General features: G+C 45.5%; 2 protein-coding genes across 8 annotated transcripts in view; one reads left to right on the forward strand and one right to left on the reverse strand.

The window, feature by feature from the left end:
- On the forward strand, positions 1-10,440 carry LOC111851960 (uncharacterized). 3 transcript variants are annotated; one of them, XM_023827361.2, is made up of 13 exons: positions 1-573; positions 679-2,806; positions 3,063-3,173; positions 3,281-3,405; positions 3,988-4,090; positions 4,229-4,302; positions 6,731-6,777; positions 6,927-7,072; positions 8,064-8,175; positions 8,710-8,853; positions 8,987-9,631; positions 9,838-9,907; positions 10,233-10,440. In XM_023827361.2, the coding sequence occupies exons 2-13, from the start codon at positions 2,801-2,803 to the stop codon at positions 10,303-10,305; spliced, it is 1,656 nt and encodes a 551-aa protein (XP_023683129.2). In that variant the 5' UTR covers positions 1-573; positions 679-2,800; the 3' UTR covers positions 10,306-10,440. The 3 variants fall into 3 exon arrangements, with proteins under 3 accessions (XP_023683129.2, XP_072554716.1, XP_072554715.1); XM_072698615.1 differs by having other exon boundaries at positions 1-2,914; XM_072698614.1 differs by lacking the exons at positions 1-573; positions 679-2,806 and having other exon boundaries at positions 3,151-3,173; positions 3,281-3,673.
- The window catches only part of carmil2 (capping protein regulator and myosin 1 linker 2), a 22,377-nt gene continuing 15,812 nt past the window's right edge, over positions 9,995-16,559 (reverse strand). For 4 of the 5 annotated variants that reach the window (XM_072698617.1, XM_023827363.2, XM_023827364.2 and 1 more), the window contains 5 exons: positions 16,081-16,449; positions 15,548-15,655; positions 14,640-14,744; positions 11,931-12,461; positions 9,995-11,097 (listed from right to left, as the gene is read on the reverse strand). In XM_072698617.1, the coding sequence (XP_072554718.1) occupies positions 12,325-12,461; positions 14,640-14,744; positions 15,548-15,655; positions 16,081-16,449 (719 nt within the window). In that variant the 3' untranslated portion in view covers positions 9,995-11,097; positions 11,931-12,324. The remainder of the gene's footprint in view (positions 11,098-11,930; positions 12,462-14,639; positions 14,745-15,547; positions 15,656-16,080; positions 16,450-16,559) is intronic. The other variant, XM_072698616.1, reaches the window with a different exon arrangement.

The raw sequence follows: 16,559 nt of genomic DNA on the forward strand, positions 1-16,559 counted from the left end.
TTGAGGGCAGAAGTCATACTGGGTGGAAATGGTGCGCAGAAAAAAAATTGATATTGCGGACAGGAAATGGGAGCCCAATGAACACAATTTGGACTTAGAGTCCTCTTCGTTCGTATGTCTGAAAGTTCGTAAGTTGAAAGTTCATAAGTAGAGAAGCGTCTATGTTATAGGTTTGAGCTTTTTTGTTGCTTTACCATAATCATAAGCAATTGAATTGATTTACTTTTCCATTAATATTATATTTTAATAATATGACCATGGATAGATCATTGTCTTGATTGTCAATTCCAGCTTTCTGCCGGGCTGCTGCCGATTCTGGAATAATCTCATCAAGTTTTCTGATGATTTCACAGTAGCGGGTCTCAGCACTATTAATGTTTCTGCAAACAGGAGCAAAGTGTTGAGAAGCGTTATGACATTAATCTCACCCTGAAGATCAGTAAAACAATGGAGACGCTGTCAGTAACCACACGTTCTTTGTCCTTCAGATTTTCAGAGAATCAGAGAAAAACTGTCAACTGTCATTTTAGCTTTAATTCCTTTCTAGAGGATATCAAAACCTTCAAAAGATAGGTAAGGAAGTAGTTGAAGTTGAAGTTGAAGTTTATTGTCATGTGTACCAAGTACAGCGTACAGAGCACAATGAAATTCTTACTTGAACCCCCCCCCCCCCCACAGACAGAACATAAGACAAGATACACACAAGACATAGAAGACAAAGACAAAGTGGTGTAGCAGCAATAATAATAATAAATAGTCTAAGTTGCACAGTTTGAGTGTGCATAATATACAGTGACAGTGCATAGTGTGGAGGAAGTTGCACAGTAAGGGATTTTACCACAATTACTGATTGTTAAATAGCCTGATGGCACTGGGGTAGAAACTGTTCCTGAGTCGAGTTGTGCGTGAGTGAATTGTCCTGAGTCTCTTGCCTGATGGCAGGAAAGTAAAAAGTGCCAATGCAGGGTGGCTGGGGTCTTTCAGGATGTTCTTGGTTTTCCTGAGACAGCGCATGCTATAGATGTCCGTTATTGCAGGGAGTGGTGTGCCTGTGATCTTCTGAGCTGTTTTCACCACCCTCTGCAAAGCTTTCTTGTCTTGAGCAGTGCAGCTGCCGTACCAGGACGCAATACTCCCTGTGAGGATGGACTCCACAGCGCACCTGTAAAAGCTGGTGAGGACAGAGGTGGACACCCCAGCCTTCTTTAGGCGTCTGAGGAAGTGAAGTCGTTGATGGGCTTTTTTGGTGACCGCTGCTGTATGTTCTGAGGACTTGAGGTTGGCACTGAGGGTGACCCCAAGGAGCCTGAAGCTGCTGACCCTTTCCACGGCACCTCCTCCGATGTAGATAGGGGGATGAGCTGCATCCTGCCTCCTAAAATCCAAAACCATCTCCTTGGTTTTGCTGATATTGAGAGAGAGGTTGTTCTCCTGGCACCACTCTGCCAAGAGTCTCACCTCCTCTCTGTAGTCCGTCTCGTCGTTGTTGCTGATCAGGCCGACAACGGTGGTATCATCAGCAAACTTGATTATTGTGTTGGAGCTGTGTCTGGACACACAGTCGTGTGTAAACAGGGAGTACAGTATTGGGCTCAGAACGCTTCCCTGTGGTGTGCCAGTGTTGAGGATCATTGTGGTGGAGGTGTTTTTGCCGATCCTCGCATGCTGTGGTCTGTTGGTGAGGAAGTCCAGAACCCAGTTGCCAGAGTAGCACTGAGTCCCAGCGCCCGCAGCTTCTGGATCAGCTTGGAGGGAATAACTGTGTTGAATGCAGAGCTGAAGTCCACAAACAACAGTCTGGCATAGCAGTTCTTATTGTCCAGGTGAGCCAGGGTGGTGTGGATGGTGTGTGAAATGGCGTCGTCAGTGGATCTATTGTGACGATATGCAAATTGGAGGGGGTCCAGACTGGTCGGAATGGAGCTCAAGATGTGCCTCATTACCAGCCTTTCAAAGTAGAGGATGAGCCAAGCCACACTAACCTATCAAAATGCCATTGAAGGTCTTACGGTTTGGTATGGTGTGGTTTAGTGTTGTGTGGTGTGTAATATGGTGTGGCTTGGTATAATGGGAAGGTATGGTGGAGCAGTAGTTCACGAGAGGAAAGCCATACAGAAGGTAATGAGGTTGTCTCAGAAGACCAGAGGAACTGCTGTCTCGCAGATATGTATTTCCCGCTACTGCAGTAAATAATAAAGTATATTTTGGTGCCTAACCACAAGCTGTTCTCACCCTCAGAGTCTGGTAGGAGGTTTCACAGCAACAGAACCCTGACTAACAGATTTAAGAGGAGTTTCTTCCCTCAAGCCATATGCAATAGGACATCTAAATCTGGACTACTGCAATATCACTTGCACTTCTGTGAATTGCAATGTCTTTTTTTTACTTCACCACAATATGGCACCTCTATTGGCCATTTTTTATATATATATTGCTGGCTGTTTGTACTGACTGCGGCTGAGCAAGTAAGCATTCCAATTCACATGGTCAATTAATTAAACAGCTTACATTTTCTGTCTTGAATCTTTCAGTGGTGTAATATTCACATTTCCTTGTGTCTTTGACAGATTATTTCCGGATTAAGAATTTTAAATCAGTGTTACACAAAAGTTAGTGGGCAGCTTCAGAGTATAACGCGTTGCGTTATAGGTGATATTAAAGCGATCCTGGTAAACATATCACAACCATAGGAACCGTACTGCCCGCGTCTTTGTTCTCCGGGGACGGAATTTAGGGGGACACCGCGTTACAGCGGCGGCTATTGTGTTTCCAGGGGAACAGCTCCAACGCTTCACAGAAGATGAGTGTAAGTAAGCGTGCAATTCATCACTGACAGTTACTGTTATTTATTTATTTTTTTTCGTTGAGGGGGATGTTTCCACTCATTTCAAAGCGAAGATAAACACACTTCACGGTTGGTGTTCGACTCCGTAGACAAAATAAATCGCAGTTACTTGTCCTTTGATTTCACTTAATGGGTGGAATAGAAACTACGCACAAACATTGGGATCCCAGTATTTATATTGTTATTTGCACTTATGTCCCTTTTTACTGGGGAACAGGAGGATGGTATCATGTCTAATGGCACCCAAGCTGAACCATGGATCGAGGAGTTGATCCAGAACTACGGAACTCGGCAAAGGACCGCCAGGGTGCTCGCTCGTGTTTTAAGGGTACTGGAATGCCACGCAGCACATTTTCTTAATTAATTTGCTTTAATCCGATCTTTGGACCGATGCACGGGGACCGCTGTTCTTGATGTTGTTATACTGTGTCGCAGGTTGGTGAAGCGACAGGCTCTCTGAAGGAGCTGGATGAGGATCCGGTGGCACTCCTTCTTCTGTCTGACGGACCGGCTGCGATCCGTGGCCTCCTCACTAGGGAGGCATGGCAGAAGTTTCTCAGGTGCAAAACACCAGCATGACTTTCATAGTATACAGCTCTGGAAAGATGACCTTCAACTTATGCAACAGAGCTTCATGAATAAGAGGACGACATCAAATGACTTTCAAAAACAATGGGAAACATTAAGTGGTATGAAGTGCACTGCTAGGACAATTCATGACAGGCCTCTAGAAGCAGGACTGAAGTCCCATAAAGCAAGGAAGAAGCCCTTCATTAATGAGAAACAGAGAAAGACCATGATGCACTTTGCAATATATATATTACACAGGTTTGTACTCATAAAGTGAGAAATGAGTGAAACTAAACATGTTGCTGTGGTCCTTTAATTTTTTCTAGAGCTGTATGTCCCTGACCTTCATGATGTGCCGTCCATCATTTAGACCTGTAATATGATCTCTGTTGACCGCTTTTGTGTCCTTCTAAAACAACCACGTCTCAAACACTTTTACAAATCGTACCAGGATTTTTTATGCTCTGGAGAACTGATTGTTAGTTACTAAGTAATTATATTACAAACAAGATAAGGTTGCATTATGGTCCATGAGCAAAACATTGACATTTACAGTAGTGTTGTTTTCACAGAGGCCCCCACAGCCCGGGGGCGGGTGAAACGTTCTCCAGCCTTGCAGGCCACAGCGTGTTGCTGCTCAGCTACAGCCTCATGGCCCAGAGGGAGGTGGAGGAGGTACAAATTGGCAGATCTCATCCGCTTCCTGCTGCTGCGAAACAGACACCGTTTCGATTTTATAGAGCAGCTCCCAGGCTTTTTAAGGTTAGACTTTAATGTTCTTCTTTTGAATACAACACTCTTCTTTGTTACCAGGGAAAATGGCAGTTGATGTTGACAGTCCATGAACTGACCACCACATTTACCCCTGGGGTTCATAAACCCCGCAGGTATGTGACCGACAGCAGAAGCCTGGGTGTTGAATCACATTCAAGCACAGTGGTTTGCTCATTTAGTAAAAGCAATAATTGGTAGAATAGGTTATGATTTTGGACACTGTGGTGTTACTTTTATGCGCGTCCAAGCAGCAGACATTTGGTGGAAAATGGGACAACATATTGGGGGACTGGGCTGAACTGGTCAACTCGGAGCTCCGAAGCAAGCACCAGCTCAGCTTATATCTCTGCAGCTCCATGCAGGGTTGTGGGTTGTGAGCGTTGCCATGGTGACCTGGAGTTCCACAACACATGTGGGCTGAGTCCCACGCAGCCACCTGAATGCTGCCCCCTGCTGCTTCCAGTGTCCTTCTGCGTGCCTCTTTCCCTCTGTGTCTCGGTCTGATCTCTGTTGCTGGGACTGTGGCGGCGGATTTGTAAGATCTGCAGGAATCATACTGTACCAAGCCTGGGATCCACTGCAAGATGGCGACCATTTATAGAACGGTTTATTTTGCCGAACACAAATGCACCACAACCTGGTGAATGATGCAACGACATTTACAGTGCTGAACATAAAGAAGACATACAACGATGAAACCAACACAACGCAGACTTATGATATAACTGTTATTAAACGTAATTTAATCATAAGGTATTACTTATAAATAAACACAACAAACAAACCGAATATTAACTCTGTTTTGCATGCTGCAAAGCATGCTGGGTGTCTATCTCGGAAATACAGCATGCCGTGGCTCTGGGATGCTACAGTATACTGAGAAGCGTTTCTTAAATGACCTGTGGCCTATACGACAGAGCGGGGTTACTGGCTTATCGGGGTAACTTGTCGGATTTAAGGTACCACAGTTTAAATGGACTTCATATTCATTCACTTACATTTTGCACAGACTACCTTAAATCCGACAAGTTACCCCGATAAGCCAGTAATCCTGCTTCATAGTACAGGCCACTGGAATAAGGGAATATGATATCACACCGCAGTATAATCAAAATTATATGCCACATGCACAATAATCACCAGGGCTTTACATGACTGGCAAAATATTTGTCTGAACTATATGGACATTTCCTTACACCCACAAGTTGGTAAGCAAATTAATAGTACGCCTAAAATATTAATGAGGCGTATTGTGATGCCCAAAAGTTAGTAATCGTTATAATAATCCTTATGTTTATTAAATTCAGTTAGCAGCACACGTCACGTGCTACTGTTTTGGTACAGTCTTGTGAAAAAATTTAAACATTAAGTTCTTTATTAAGAAATATAATAATAATATTAAGATATATCAATATTAATATCTGTAGATAAAGGTGATGTAATTGCATCATCTATGCAAAAACAAGAAACAAATTCACTTAAAAGAACTAAGCTGCCAGTTCCTACTGAGGAAATAGTTAGGACATCCTCACATTCATTACTATTTAAAATGGCTAGAATTAGATCCAGGTGCATCACATCAGGTGGAATCAGCCATTCCACTGTCCAGAAAATAATTTACTAGTGGAGAACAATTAAAACAACTGGCAGCACGGTCAGGTCAGGCCATCCTAGCAAGTTCAAGATCAGACCGCAAGATGCTGAAAGAAGTCTCCAAAAATCCTAAAATGTCATCACGGGACCTACCGGAAGCTCTTGCCACAGTTGATGTCAAGGTACACGCACCTATCATTAGAAAGAGACTGCACAGATTTAATTTACATAGGAGGTAAAAAAAAACATCAGGGCAAGACTGAAGTTTGCCAGAGACCCACCTAGACAAGGACCAGGACTTATGGAACAGTGTGCTTTGGACAGATGAATCTAAAACTGAATTATTTGGACACAGAAACAGAGGACATGTTTGGCATAAGCCAAAGACTCTTTTGCTTTTGAGCAAAAGAACCTCATGCCAACTATGAAGCATGAGGGTGGAAATGTCATGGTTTGGGGCTGCTTTGCTGCAGCAGAACCTGGTCAGCTCGCCATCACAGAATCCACTATGAATTCTTCATCGTATCAGAGGGTGCTTGAGGACAATGTGAGACCATCTGTCCATTAGCTATTAGGGCATAGGGTGTCCCAACTTTTTCCTCGGTAGGGATTGGCATCTTGGTTAATTTCTTTTAAGTGAATTTGTTTCTTGATGCAATTACATCACCTTTATATACAGATATAAATTGAAAGATGATTTAATATTGATATGTTCATATTTCTTAATGAAGAACTAAATATTTAATGGGGCATCCTAATTTTTTCACATGACTATATCTTGTAAGTGATAAGCACTGAAGTGGAGGTGAAGAAAGGGACAGAACAGCAGCTGCAGCATCTTGATCACTGATTATATGTGACATCATGCAGCCGTAAGATGGAGTGTGTGTGAGGGGGGTGTGCTGTTGTCACTGCGCCCTCATGCTTTGTGCGTCGGGTGTCTTTCAGGTCTCTGCAGGAGGGACCTTCCTGTGACAGTGAACCTTGCTGTTCAGGTTCGTACTGCCCCACCCAACATGTGCATGCATGTATTGAGTTGTTAGGAATTTTAGGGTGACCCCAACAGCACCCCCTCATGTCCAAACAGGGCATTGAGGGAGTCATCCAGACAGTCATCAATGTGGCGCTTTCCCATTTTACCCAGAGTCCCCTGCGACGGCATGTCAGGACAGACTGAGCTCTCTTCTGCTGGAAGTTAGGGGGCTGCTGTCGCCCCCCCGTGGCCCTGATTGCCAGGGCTGTCCTCTGACTGCCAGAACGAGATGGGATAGAGACAGGATCAGGTACAAGGTGGGTAGCCAGTCATTTATAAAGAGCAGCTATACTGAGAAGTGTCATTAAATGTGGGAATGGTGGACATGAAGGTAAAGGTGATGGGCCTTATGTTTATCTGCTGAAATATCATAGAATCTGTTTTGAAATTCTGGCCTGGGGGCCTGTTAAGTTACATTGACTGTAAAAGCTAAAGGAAGCTGCTGTTTCTTTAGATAGCACTAAATCTGCTATAGACAGCACTAAATTTCATTCAGTGAAGCATGGGATAAACTAAATTACCAAATTTGCTGCTGTGCATTTCGTAGCAAACTGCCTTCAGGGGCGTGTTGGACAGGAATCAACACAGATGACCAGCAACTGACTGTAATTCAAAATTCACCTGGAAGCTTCATGTTAAGAATGAACTTGGAATATCTCGAACCACTTTTTGGTACCCCGATCTGATCCATTCAGTATTTATATCTGTGGATTGCGAATTCCAATATGATCTTTTAATAAATAGATAAATAAACATTCACATACAGCAAGCCTCTGTTCATTCTTTATCTGAGCAAGCTTCATGATTTGGTGGTATTCTTCCTTATGCTGTTACTGCAAGTGCCTAATTAGATCTGTTGTATTAAACATCACTCTGCTGCTACCTCCTCTCCACTGGACGGCACTGCAAACACTGCAGGAAGCTGCGGGGCTGCTTTGAGTTTCCACTCAGCCGCTGTTTCGATGATTTATAGCTTCAAGCCATGTGCCTTAGGCGGTACTGCAGCGTGTGACGGCAGCGGACGATCGGCGCAACTCGTGTGAATTAGGCAGATGCAGGAAATTAAATAGATCGGGCTTTGGTAGCCAGTACCGATCAATTATCCCAGTGACTCGGGATATCACTGGAATAAACTACGTGACTAGCCTTAGTCAGACCTTCAGGGGGTGTAATTCAGTTGATTAGCCTTCTCCCTGTCTATGCTTGCTGCATTAGTAAGACAGCTTGGTGTCTGTGACCCTGTTTCAGGACGGCGCCGCATTCTCCATCCCTGTTTCCTGCTGCTATATCTCCGAGCGCCAGATGGAGGCGATGCAGAGGCAGGCCGCCAGCCTGTGTGTTTCTGTGACATGTAATTCAGGTAACGCCCCCTTCACCTGTAGCCCGGAAACCGAGCCCGTCTGTAGCTGCCGTGTCACCCCCAGCTCAGGTGGACCTTGTTCCTGTTTCAAACACCATGGTTCCTGTAGACAGGGAACCTCGATAACTTGCAAGCTTGCAGATTTTGTTAGATCACTTACCGTAGTCTAACTGTGCTGGTCAATAGAGAGGTTTTCTAACCCTATGGCATCACCACTGTCAATCACATGTGTTTGTGTGTGAGTGCACTGTCTTGCACTGCTTCATTGCAGTGTTTCTTAATCCAGTTCTCAGGGACCCCCAGTCAGTCCACATCTTTGCTCCCTCCCTACTCCCACCACACCGGTTCCAGGTATGCAGTGTTCTTGATCGCTGGATTGTCTGGTTCAGGTGTGCTGGGAGCTGGGAGCTGGGAGGGAACAAAAATGTGAAGTGTCTTGAGTCCTAGAGGACCGGGTTGAGAATCACTGGTTTATAGTGTATGGGGAATGAGAATGTGTGTTTGTTTCTGACTTATTTCTTTGCCTGTGGCCAGGTGAACTGGGGGAAAAGGGTTATCCTCACAGCCCTGACCCGGAAAACGATTCTCTCTTGGAATTTGGGAATCAGGAGAAGGTGCCCATTAACCCGTGGGATAGGTTCGCTGCTGAGGTCGGAATCAGAACACCGTCGGAAGAAGGTAGTCCCGTTCACTTCCTGGTGGGGGCAGCACTTCTCCCTGTCTGCCAGTTTACCAGTAAAGGTGCCCAACCTTGGCTGTGCGGAGAATCGGCCAGAGGCTCATCACAGCGTTTTTATTTCCTGTGACTCAGGGTCAGGGTCTGTCAGCCCCGAAGGCCTTCCTGAAATAGACGACACACCGCTGTGTCCCCCGCAACCCCATCACTCTCAGCCCGACGTGGTTGCCATGGCAACAGGCAGGCAGATGTCAACCTGGAGCAATAGGCCGGCCCCATGCGAGAAGCAGGCTAATGAAGGCCTCGATTCTGCGGGAGGCTCAGAGCAGCTGAGAAGACCTTCTAACCAGAGCGGCCACCCCCCTGCAGAGCCCGCGTCAAGCTCCACTGCGTCCCCCTCCCCCGTGTGGACACCACTCTTAGCCAATGATGTGACCCTTTCCCTTGACCTCGGCCCAGGCCGCTCCAACCTCAGGCTCCACCCCCGGATCCGCCCCCCACTACCCACACCCCCAGTTTGTGAACTGAAAACTCAGCAGGAAGAAGAAGTCCTGCTGAGTGAGTCAGTAAATAGAAGTCAGAGGAGGAAGAGGCCTCTGTTGACAGTAGACGAGCACGTCAGATTCAGGGACGACGAAGAAGACCAGGAGGAGGGCGGGCTGCATGAGGAAGAAGAACCCAAAATTCTCACTGGCTGGGACTCCTGCCCTTCAGGACCAGGGACTGTCAGGAGCCTGATTAAGCCCCGCCCCAAGCATGCACATCCCCCAGCCTCTCAGGGTAGGAAGGTTTTACACATCACTCTTCCCTGCATAGTGATAAGTGACAACTTAATATTTACTGGGGCAAGCATTAACAGTATGTTTTAATAATAGCACAATCATAAATTATTTTACATCTAATAATCTAATTGATAATCTAATGTATAAAATGAATTCAATATGCACGGTGGTTTGCGAACGGTCCTGCTTCCACCTCTGTTGCAGACTCACCCCGGCGGCTCAGCTACACCTACGACCCAAAGGGCTGTGTGGCACAAGCCCCCCGCCATCTCAGGTGAGCGGTGGAGGATGGGGGGCCTGGCCCAGGCTGAGGAGGAATACCACAAGCCGTCCCCAATTCACACAAGTCACACCAGCACTGTTTATTTCACTCCAGTTTATTGGAAGTTGAATTAGAGTCAAGGGACACCGGCCGTCAACCAAAGTGAAAATTGTCATAACGCTTTTCTACAGAATTCAGCTGGGCCAGGAGCAGATGAACAGGGATTACCGCTACTCATGTGCGGATTGCTTCAGAAGCTCAAGGAGGTGTACAGGGGCTTGCTGGTCAGCGCCGTATCCTCACGGCGTATTTAGTGCGTTTGCTGTGTTTCTTGTAGGGTTCGTGATGACATCTTGCGGTGGACAGTGAGGTACCTGATCCACAAAGTCCCCTATGAGAGCACCAGCTGACCTTCATCAGCAAGCTGCACAACCCAAGTTCCTGAGGATGAACTCTGACCCTTAACTCTCATTGAACTGTAACCCCATTAGTATGAACCAGAATAAAACTGCTCTGTTCCTTGTTCACATGAGCAGTAAGCAGTAGTAGTATCCGTTTACGTGTAATCGGTCATTTGATCTGGACTGGTGGGTTTCTGGTGGCAGTAGGACTTCAGGTAAAACATTGGTGGACTGTTCCTCGGTGTAGAGCAGCAGCTTTAACCGGACCATTTTCTGCACTTCCCCCAGATTGGCTCTGGTGTGTCCCTCAGGTTAAAGATAACCCGATAAGCTCTTTTCAGAAGAACCAGCATCTCCAGCTCACTTCCTCTGTTCTTTCAGTTTGTCTCCTGCTGAATCTGGGGAAAGACCAGGAGGGGGGCGGCCTGCATGAGTCCTGTAGCCACTGGGGTGGGGCAGTGGGAATTGTAGTTTTTCTTCAATGTGCAGAGGCTGGGAAGTGTAGTTTTTACAAAAGGCGTGACGTACTGCTCAATCATTAGAAGTCACAAAAAGTGACTGGGTGGAAGGTGAGTCACTAGCATTGCCCAATCCGATGCCACTCGCAGTCTGCTCCATCCAGATGTTCCCTTTGTCAAGTCGGGTCGGCAGTGTTGGGCGCTGTTCAACTTGGGTTCTTGTGTTCATGTTCTGGTGGGTGATGTCTGCTTGGCGAATTTAGTCTCTGCTCAGTGCCACTCCAGCTTATCATGGACTGTGTCTTTGTTAGGTAGGCCCAGTACATTCATCCACTCCATGTCACTGTTTAACCATAAGTATTGGGTAAGCAGTAGGTCTACAGTCTTACGTCAGGTATTTCAAAGCCATTATTATGTTCATATGAAAAGGGTCTATGATAGGGATCGACCAATATCATTTTTTTCAAAGCCAATATTGATTATTGACCCGTGAGACTGATTATCAATCACTGAAGCCGATATTCTGTAAATTTAAAGTTTTGAGAAAGTAACACAATTTCTACACAAATCTCGCATTAACTGAAAATGTTAAATAAAATTTTAAACATTACAACAATAATTGCTTGAAAAGTAACTTAAATGGCTCAAGAAATGATTTCCCGAAACACAAAAAACTGGCAAAAAAAACAAACTGCACGCATTCAATAAAATGAAATTTAAACTTCACTACTGCAAAACTAAAAACTAGGTAACATAGGATGGAATATGTTACGTAGGTGCAGGTACTGTCAACCTTTAGTGCTTTTGAACTTACAGTTATCTTTCTGTCTCTGATACACAGCCTCTTTCCTCAGCTTACACTCATATCCAGAGAAAACCATTTACTGGTTTAAGTTGAGGTGAACTTGTTCACATTTCAGCCAGTCCATACAGTGGACTTTGTGAGAGGTCTTGTCAGAGACGTGTCAACACGCATGATGAGACTTTATCGGTAACATTGGGTAAAAATAAAGTCCTGATATCGAAAATATGATGAATATCGACTGATAATCGGCAGAACTGACAATTGGTCGATCCCTAGTCTTTGAGGCTCTTAACACACTACCCTTGGTCAGTTAATCTCTTCCCTGATGCCTGAAGAACCCCCCCCCCATCCCAGTGGTACCAGTCACTTACCCCCTATGGTAGCCAGTCCCTGCAGATGTTGCTTCTGGTCTCCAGAAGGTTTGCACCATTCCCATGATACCATTCACTGGACAGATGTGCATTGGGAGCTGTGCTTTTAGTTTTTTTTTTCTTTTTCCAGAAACAGGACATTTTTGAGGCAATTAACCAGATAATTAAATAAATCTTAAATAGATCCCAACAAGAACAGGGAGCAATCTCCCAATCAACCAAACCATAGAACCACCGGCATAAACAGAATTCTCGATAAGACATCTGAATGGAATTTTTAATAATATTTAACAAGTATAGACACGATCTTCCTCTTTTTTTTCTTAGTTTTGTTGCTTTTTTTGTCTGGCGTGCAATGCAAAGGGACACGGTAGAAAATAGACTCTGCGTACGGTCAGTTCATGTCTTTGAGGAACTGTGGGGGATCAGTTCTTTGGTCTGACGGCCCTCCCTGCACGTTGTGCTGCAGTGTCACCATCTCGCCCCCTGTCTCCTTGCTCTGCTCGCTCTCCCCGCTGGTTCTTTTGCCTGCTGAGGGTTGGGGGGGGGGGGGAGGACACACAAGAACTCACATTTAATTTTCAGAAGCCTGTCAGTGTAAGACTCGCTCAGTACGTTTACATGCACAGCCTATATGGCTATAGCTTGACTACGCCATTTAACCAGACTACTGTCCTTGTCCCAGTATACATGTATGGGATGGGAATCAATTTATTGACCGAAGTACGTCTGACTCCGCTACAATAGATGGTGCTATGGCTCCTTTCAGCTTGTTAGTATTGGGCTTTCCAGTTGACCTATTACGTCACAGGCGTAAAAATGAATAAAATTAATAATAATGGATGCGTGGACAAATGTGACACAATTAGCTTCAATTGCAATCTGGTCAGAAGAATAGATACACCAAGATCAGGATAGTATAGTAGGAAATCAAGTATTTTGTATAATATACTATGTATGGAATTTTACACTGATTTTGTTATTGGGGTATTTATGAAACTTGTTTCTCACATATTTCTCACAAACCTGTCTAGGAGTGATTTAAGCAGCAAGGATGAACATTATTATTGTCTCAGAGAAGGCATGCAGCACTCATGCAAAAGCAGTGGAGTTAAACTTTAAACTACATAGCCTTGAAAATTAATAATCATTAAAATTGCAAAGCTAAGCGTTTTTTTCTATGACAGAGTAAAAGCGTTTTAGCGAATCTTAAACTGTCCGCATTATAATGTCCATATACAGAATTTAAAGTAAGAAAAAGCCTGATCTTAATTTAGTTTATTTATTTATTTGAACAGGGACAATGTACAAAATACATTAACCTCAAAAAAAGGATAGATGCTTTGTATCAGGTTATAGCACTATTGCTAATTCACACCTGTAGTCCCTGGACTGACTAGTGATGTAAGAAACGGACGTGCATAACATGCGATGTTGGTATTAATATGTCACGTCCTCCAGTCCCACTACAGCCATTTCTCAAATTCAGTATAAAATACTCGCGTTGTGATGCCTTTCGGCACCGGTACCAGTTTCCAAACCAACACCTTGAAGTACTGCACTTTTGGTATATTCTTGAAGTACCAAAAGTATGGTACCTGGTACGGTGGAAAAACACCCTTTAGTTAAGCAATGAATTGGATAGTTTTACAGAATTGTACATTTCGTACGTGCTGTATGTCCTCTGCTACGCTCCGTGCTTTTTCTGTGTACCAGCTTCTTCTGGGGTGGGGTGGGGTGGGGGGGGGACTGTGGAGTCTGACTTCGAGAAATTCGATTTAGTGTGATTTCAGTCAGACTAACATGTTTGCATGTACTTTAAAAATGTTTTAGTCGGTTGTAGTCGGGCTAACACAATAATTAGATTTTCTTATTGTGTATGTAAACGTACTGATTGACCACCAGGGGCGATTGTAAGATTCTGGGGGAAATTAAGGGGCCAACCTTATCATTAACCAATGATTTGTTTTGAATCTGTGAGTGACAGAGGAGGGGGTGCTCTGGGGGCCGATCAACATTTTGTTGGGGCCAGTGTCTGTGTGGCTCCGCCCCTGTACTCGCCCATGGTGACCACAGAGTTGTCAGGGGCCGCTGTCAAAATGGAGGACATCCATAAATTCAGTATTTTGTTTACTACTTACAAACACAACTGCATGCTGGTGGATGAAATGGGGGGCGAGACTGGCATTTCACAGCTGTTACTTCATTGGTGCTGGGCATGCCACTCATTGCGTGCTATCAGAGCTCATTTTTCCATCTCTACAAATCACCATGCTAAGTAGACGAGACGATACTGGAAACCCCAGAAGAAGAGTTCTACAATCCTTAATTCAGTAACATCTCCTAATCAACAGATGGCTCAATTTGGTCTGATGCTATACGCCAAACACTGATGACAGAATAATGATGATGGATTGCAGTCAATAAGCCGTTTTATCCCCAGTGCCCCTATTGCAGGAGATCTCGATCCGGCCAACTTAATAAGCTGCTCTTCACTTTCTTCCGGACATTATCCTCCTCTCCCTGCAAATTGTAGGTATTTGTCTGAATTATGACTGCGCCACTCAGGTATAGTAAATGTGAGCTGTGATGTCATAGTGGCACTAGATCATAGGAGCCACTAGCTGAAGGCATGGGGGTCACATGGCTGCCTGTGTCATGGCGATGTGCAGAGAGGAAGCTCCCTGTGCCCCTCGATCCCCAGCTCACCCTCCTCTCCTTCGGGCAGAGCCTCGCTGCAGGGGGCCAGCTCCCCGTGATTGGCCCACTTCCGCACCGGCGACCTCTGCAGCCGTGGCAACGCAGCCTTCAGCTCTGAGGGCATGACAACATGTTAATAGCATCCTGGTGAACGTGTCCTCAGTACACCAGTACGTGATTTGAGTTAAATGCTTTATGTTACACTGATTGGATAAAGCACAAATTCTTAGACAGCTGATTGGCTATAATCAAGCGAATGAGGAGAAGGGTAGGTCTGTGAAGGAGCAAACCTAAGGGGACGTCGAAATTGCATACTTACACAGTACATACTGAATTTCATTAGAACTCTACTACTCGACCATTAATGTAATACATACTGTATGCATGCACGAGGACAGTATGCATTTACTGCGTTGCTGTCTTGTGTATTACCTAACCCGAATTTTTACCAATGATGTAGCTTGACCCTCATAAAAGTTAAAAACTGTAACAAACTATCAATGAAAAAAATACATATTCGAGTCAACTAATGCAACTGGATTTTGTTTTCTGCTGGTTTGTGTGGAGATCGCACTTTCTCCACCATCTTGAAAAAAGTTTATAAGCAAGCCACATTCTTCGTCTGTTTTCAGCTCCGGTTGCCTTGTGGGACAGCGTAGTATCCATTGGTTACACACTTCGGAATTCCATGCATGTTGTTTACTAATAGTATGTATGACCTGGGTACAGATCACCTACTGTCTTGACATACTCTCATCGCATACTATGTTTCATGTTACTATGTACATAGCAAACAAGTTTGTCATTTCAGAGGCACCCAGGGACTTGCGCCCCTATGAGATATGCCCACGAGAGCCTGGGCATGATGCCATTGACCTCAGTGGCACAGGAAGTGAGATGATTGGTGCCAGGCTCACCCTCAGGGTCCAAAAAGGCGGCCTGTTCACGGAGCGACTCCTCGTGGACGGAGATGGCGCGGCGCTGGGGTGAGGGCTTGGTCCGGGGACGTGGTTTGGGGAGGGTATCTGCAGGACAGAGGGGCCCTCAGACAGTACACCCACAGGGCAGAAATTCACTCTGTGCCTCCGGATTAAGACGGTGAAACCCAGTTACTGCGTCGCTCTGAGCTGGTCTGGGCTCAGCGGGATGTGAAGGCTCATACACACAGCACATAATCACATAAAAGCCGGTTTGTTTCCATCACAGAACGAGAGGCTGCATTCACATTTTAAATGCTATCGGCTATCCGATACGGCTGCCTGGCCGGTGTATGTTTTGGATTAAGTTACGTGAATTTGTCTTCATTCTGTTCATGCTACTGCAGCATTTCAGGAGCCATCTTTAGGAATAACAGCTGTATCTGATATTTTGCTGTTAGCGAGTGTGGAACATATAAATAGCATATACTGTCTGAAATAACAGTAATGTCTGAATGAGTATTTATGTGTACCTTCAGTGACTGACTGCGCCCGTTCCGATCGGTCGCGGCTGTCTCCCGGGACAACCGTCCTGCGTGGCGATGGAACTGGAGGGATCTCCCTCCAGGGACTGGGAGTCTCCCTGCGGGGACTGACTGATTCCAGCAGCTGAGCAGCCCCAGGCTCGGCAGGGGGGCCCTCACGGGCGGGACTGGACTGGCTGGTGGTCCATGGGGATGTCCTGAGGGCTGCAGGGGACTCTGGGGTCAACAGTGGGGGCTTGATGATGGGTTTGGGGGTGAGTGGACTGGGGCGTTCCGGGGGGGGTGGCCTCTCGACGGCCTCAACAGCCCTGAGTGACTCCAATGCAGTCATTCCACCCCGCACAGGCCGTCTTGTGTCTGTGGGGGGGGGGGGGTGTCAGTGCTGATCAGTCATTGCTCTGTCACGGTAAAAGTCCCCGGTAAAACCATTCACTGCCTTCAACAGCTGAAGGTCATTTGGAGAAGCG

Source organism: Paramormyrops kingsleyae, chromosome 13 (assembly GCF_048594095.1).
Source record: "Paramormyrops kingsleyae isolate MSU_618 chromosome 13, PKINGS_0.4, whole genome shotgun sequence".
In the NCBI taxonomy this organism is placed as follows: Eukaryota; Metazoa; Chordata; class Actinopteri; order Osteoglossiformes; family Mormyridae; genus Paramormyrops; species Paramormyrops kingsleyae.

Bases quoted from the DNA above. Each gene is read 5' to 3' on its own strand.
- LOC111851960 (XM_072698614.1), top strand. From the start codon at position 3,315: ATGAGGATCCGGTGGCACTCCTTCTTCTGTCTGACGGACCGGCTGCGA. The intron at 6,778-6,926 runs GTTCGTACTGCC...CATTTTACCCAG, and splicing joins CAGTGAACCTTGCTGTTCAG to AGTCCCCTGCGACGGCATGT. The intron at 7,073-8,063 runs GTGGGTAGCCAG...ACCCTGTTTCAG, and splicing joins GAGACAGGATCAGGTACAAG to GACGGCGCCGCATTCTCCAT.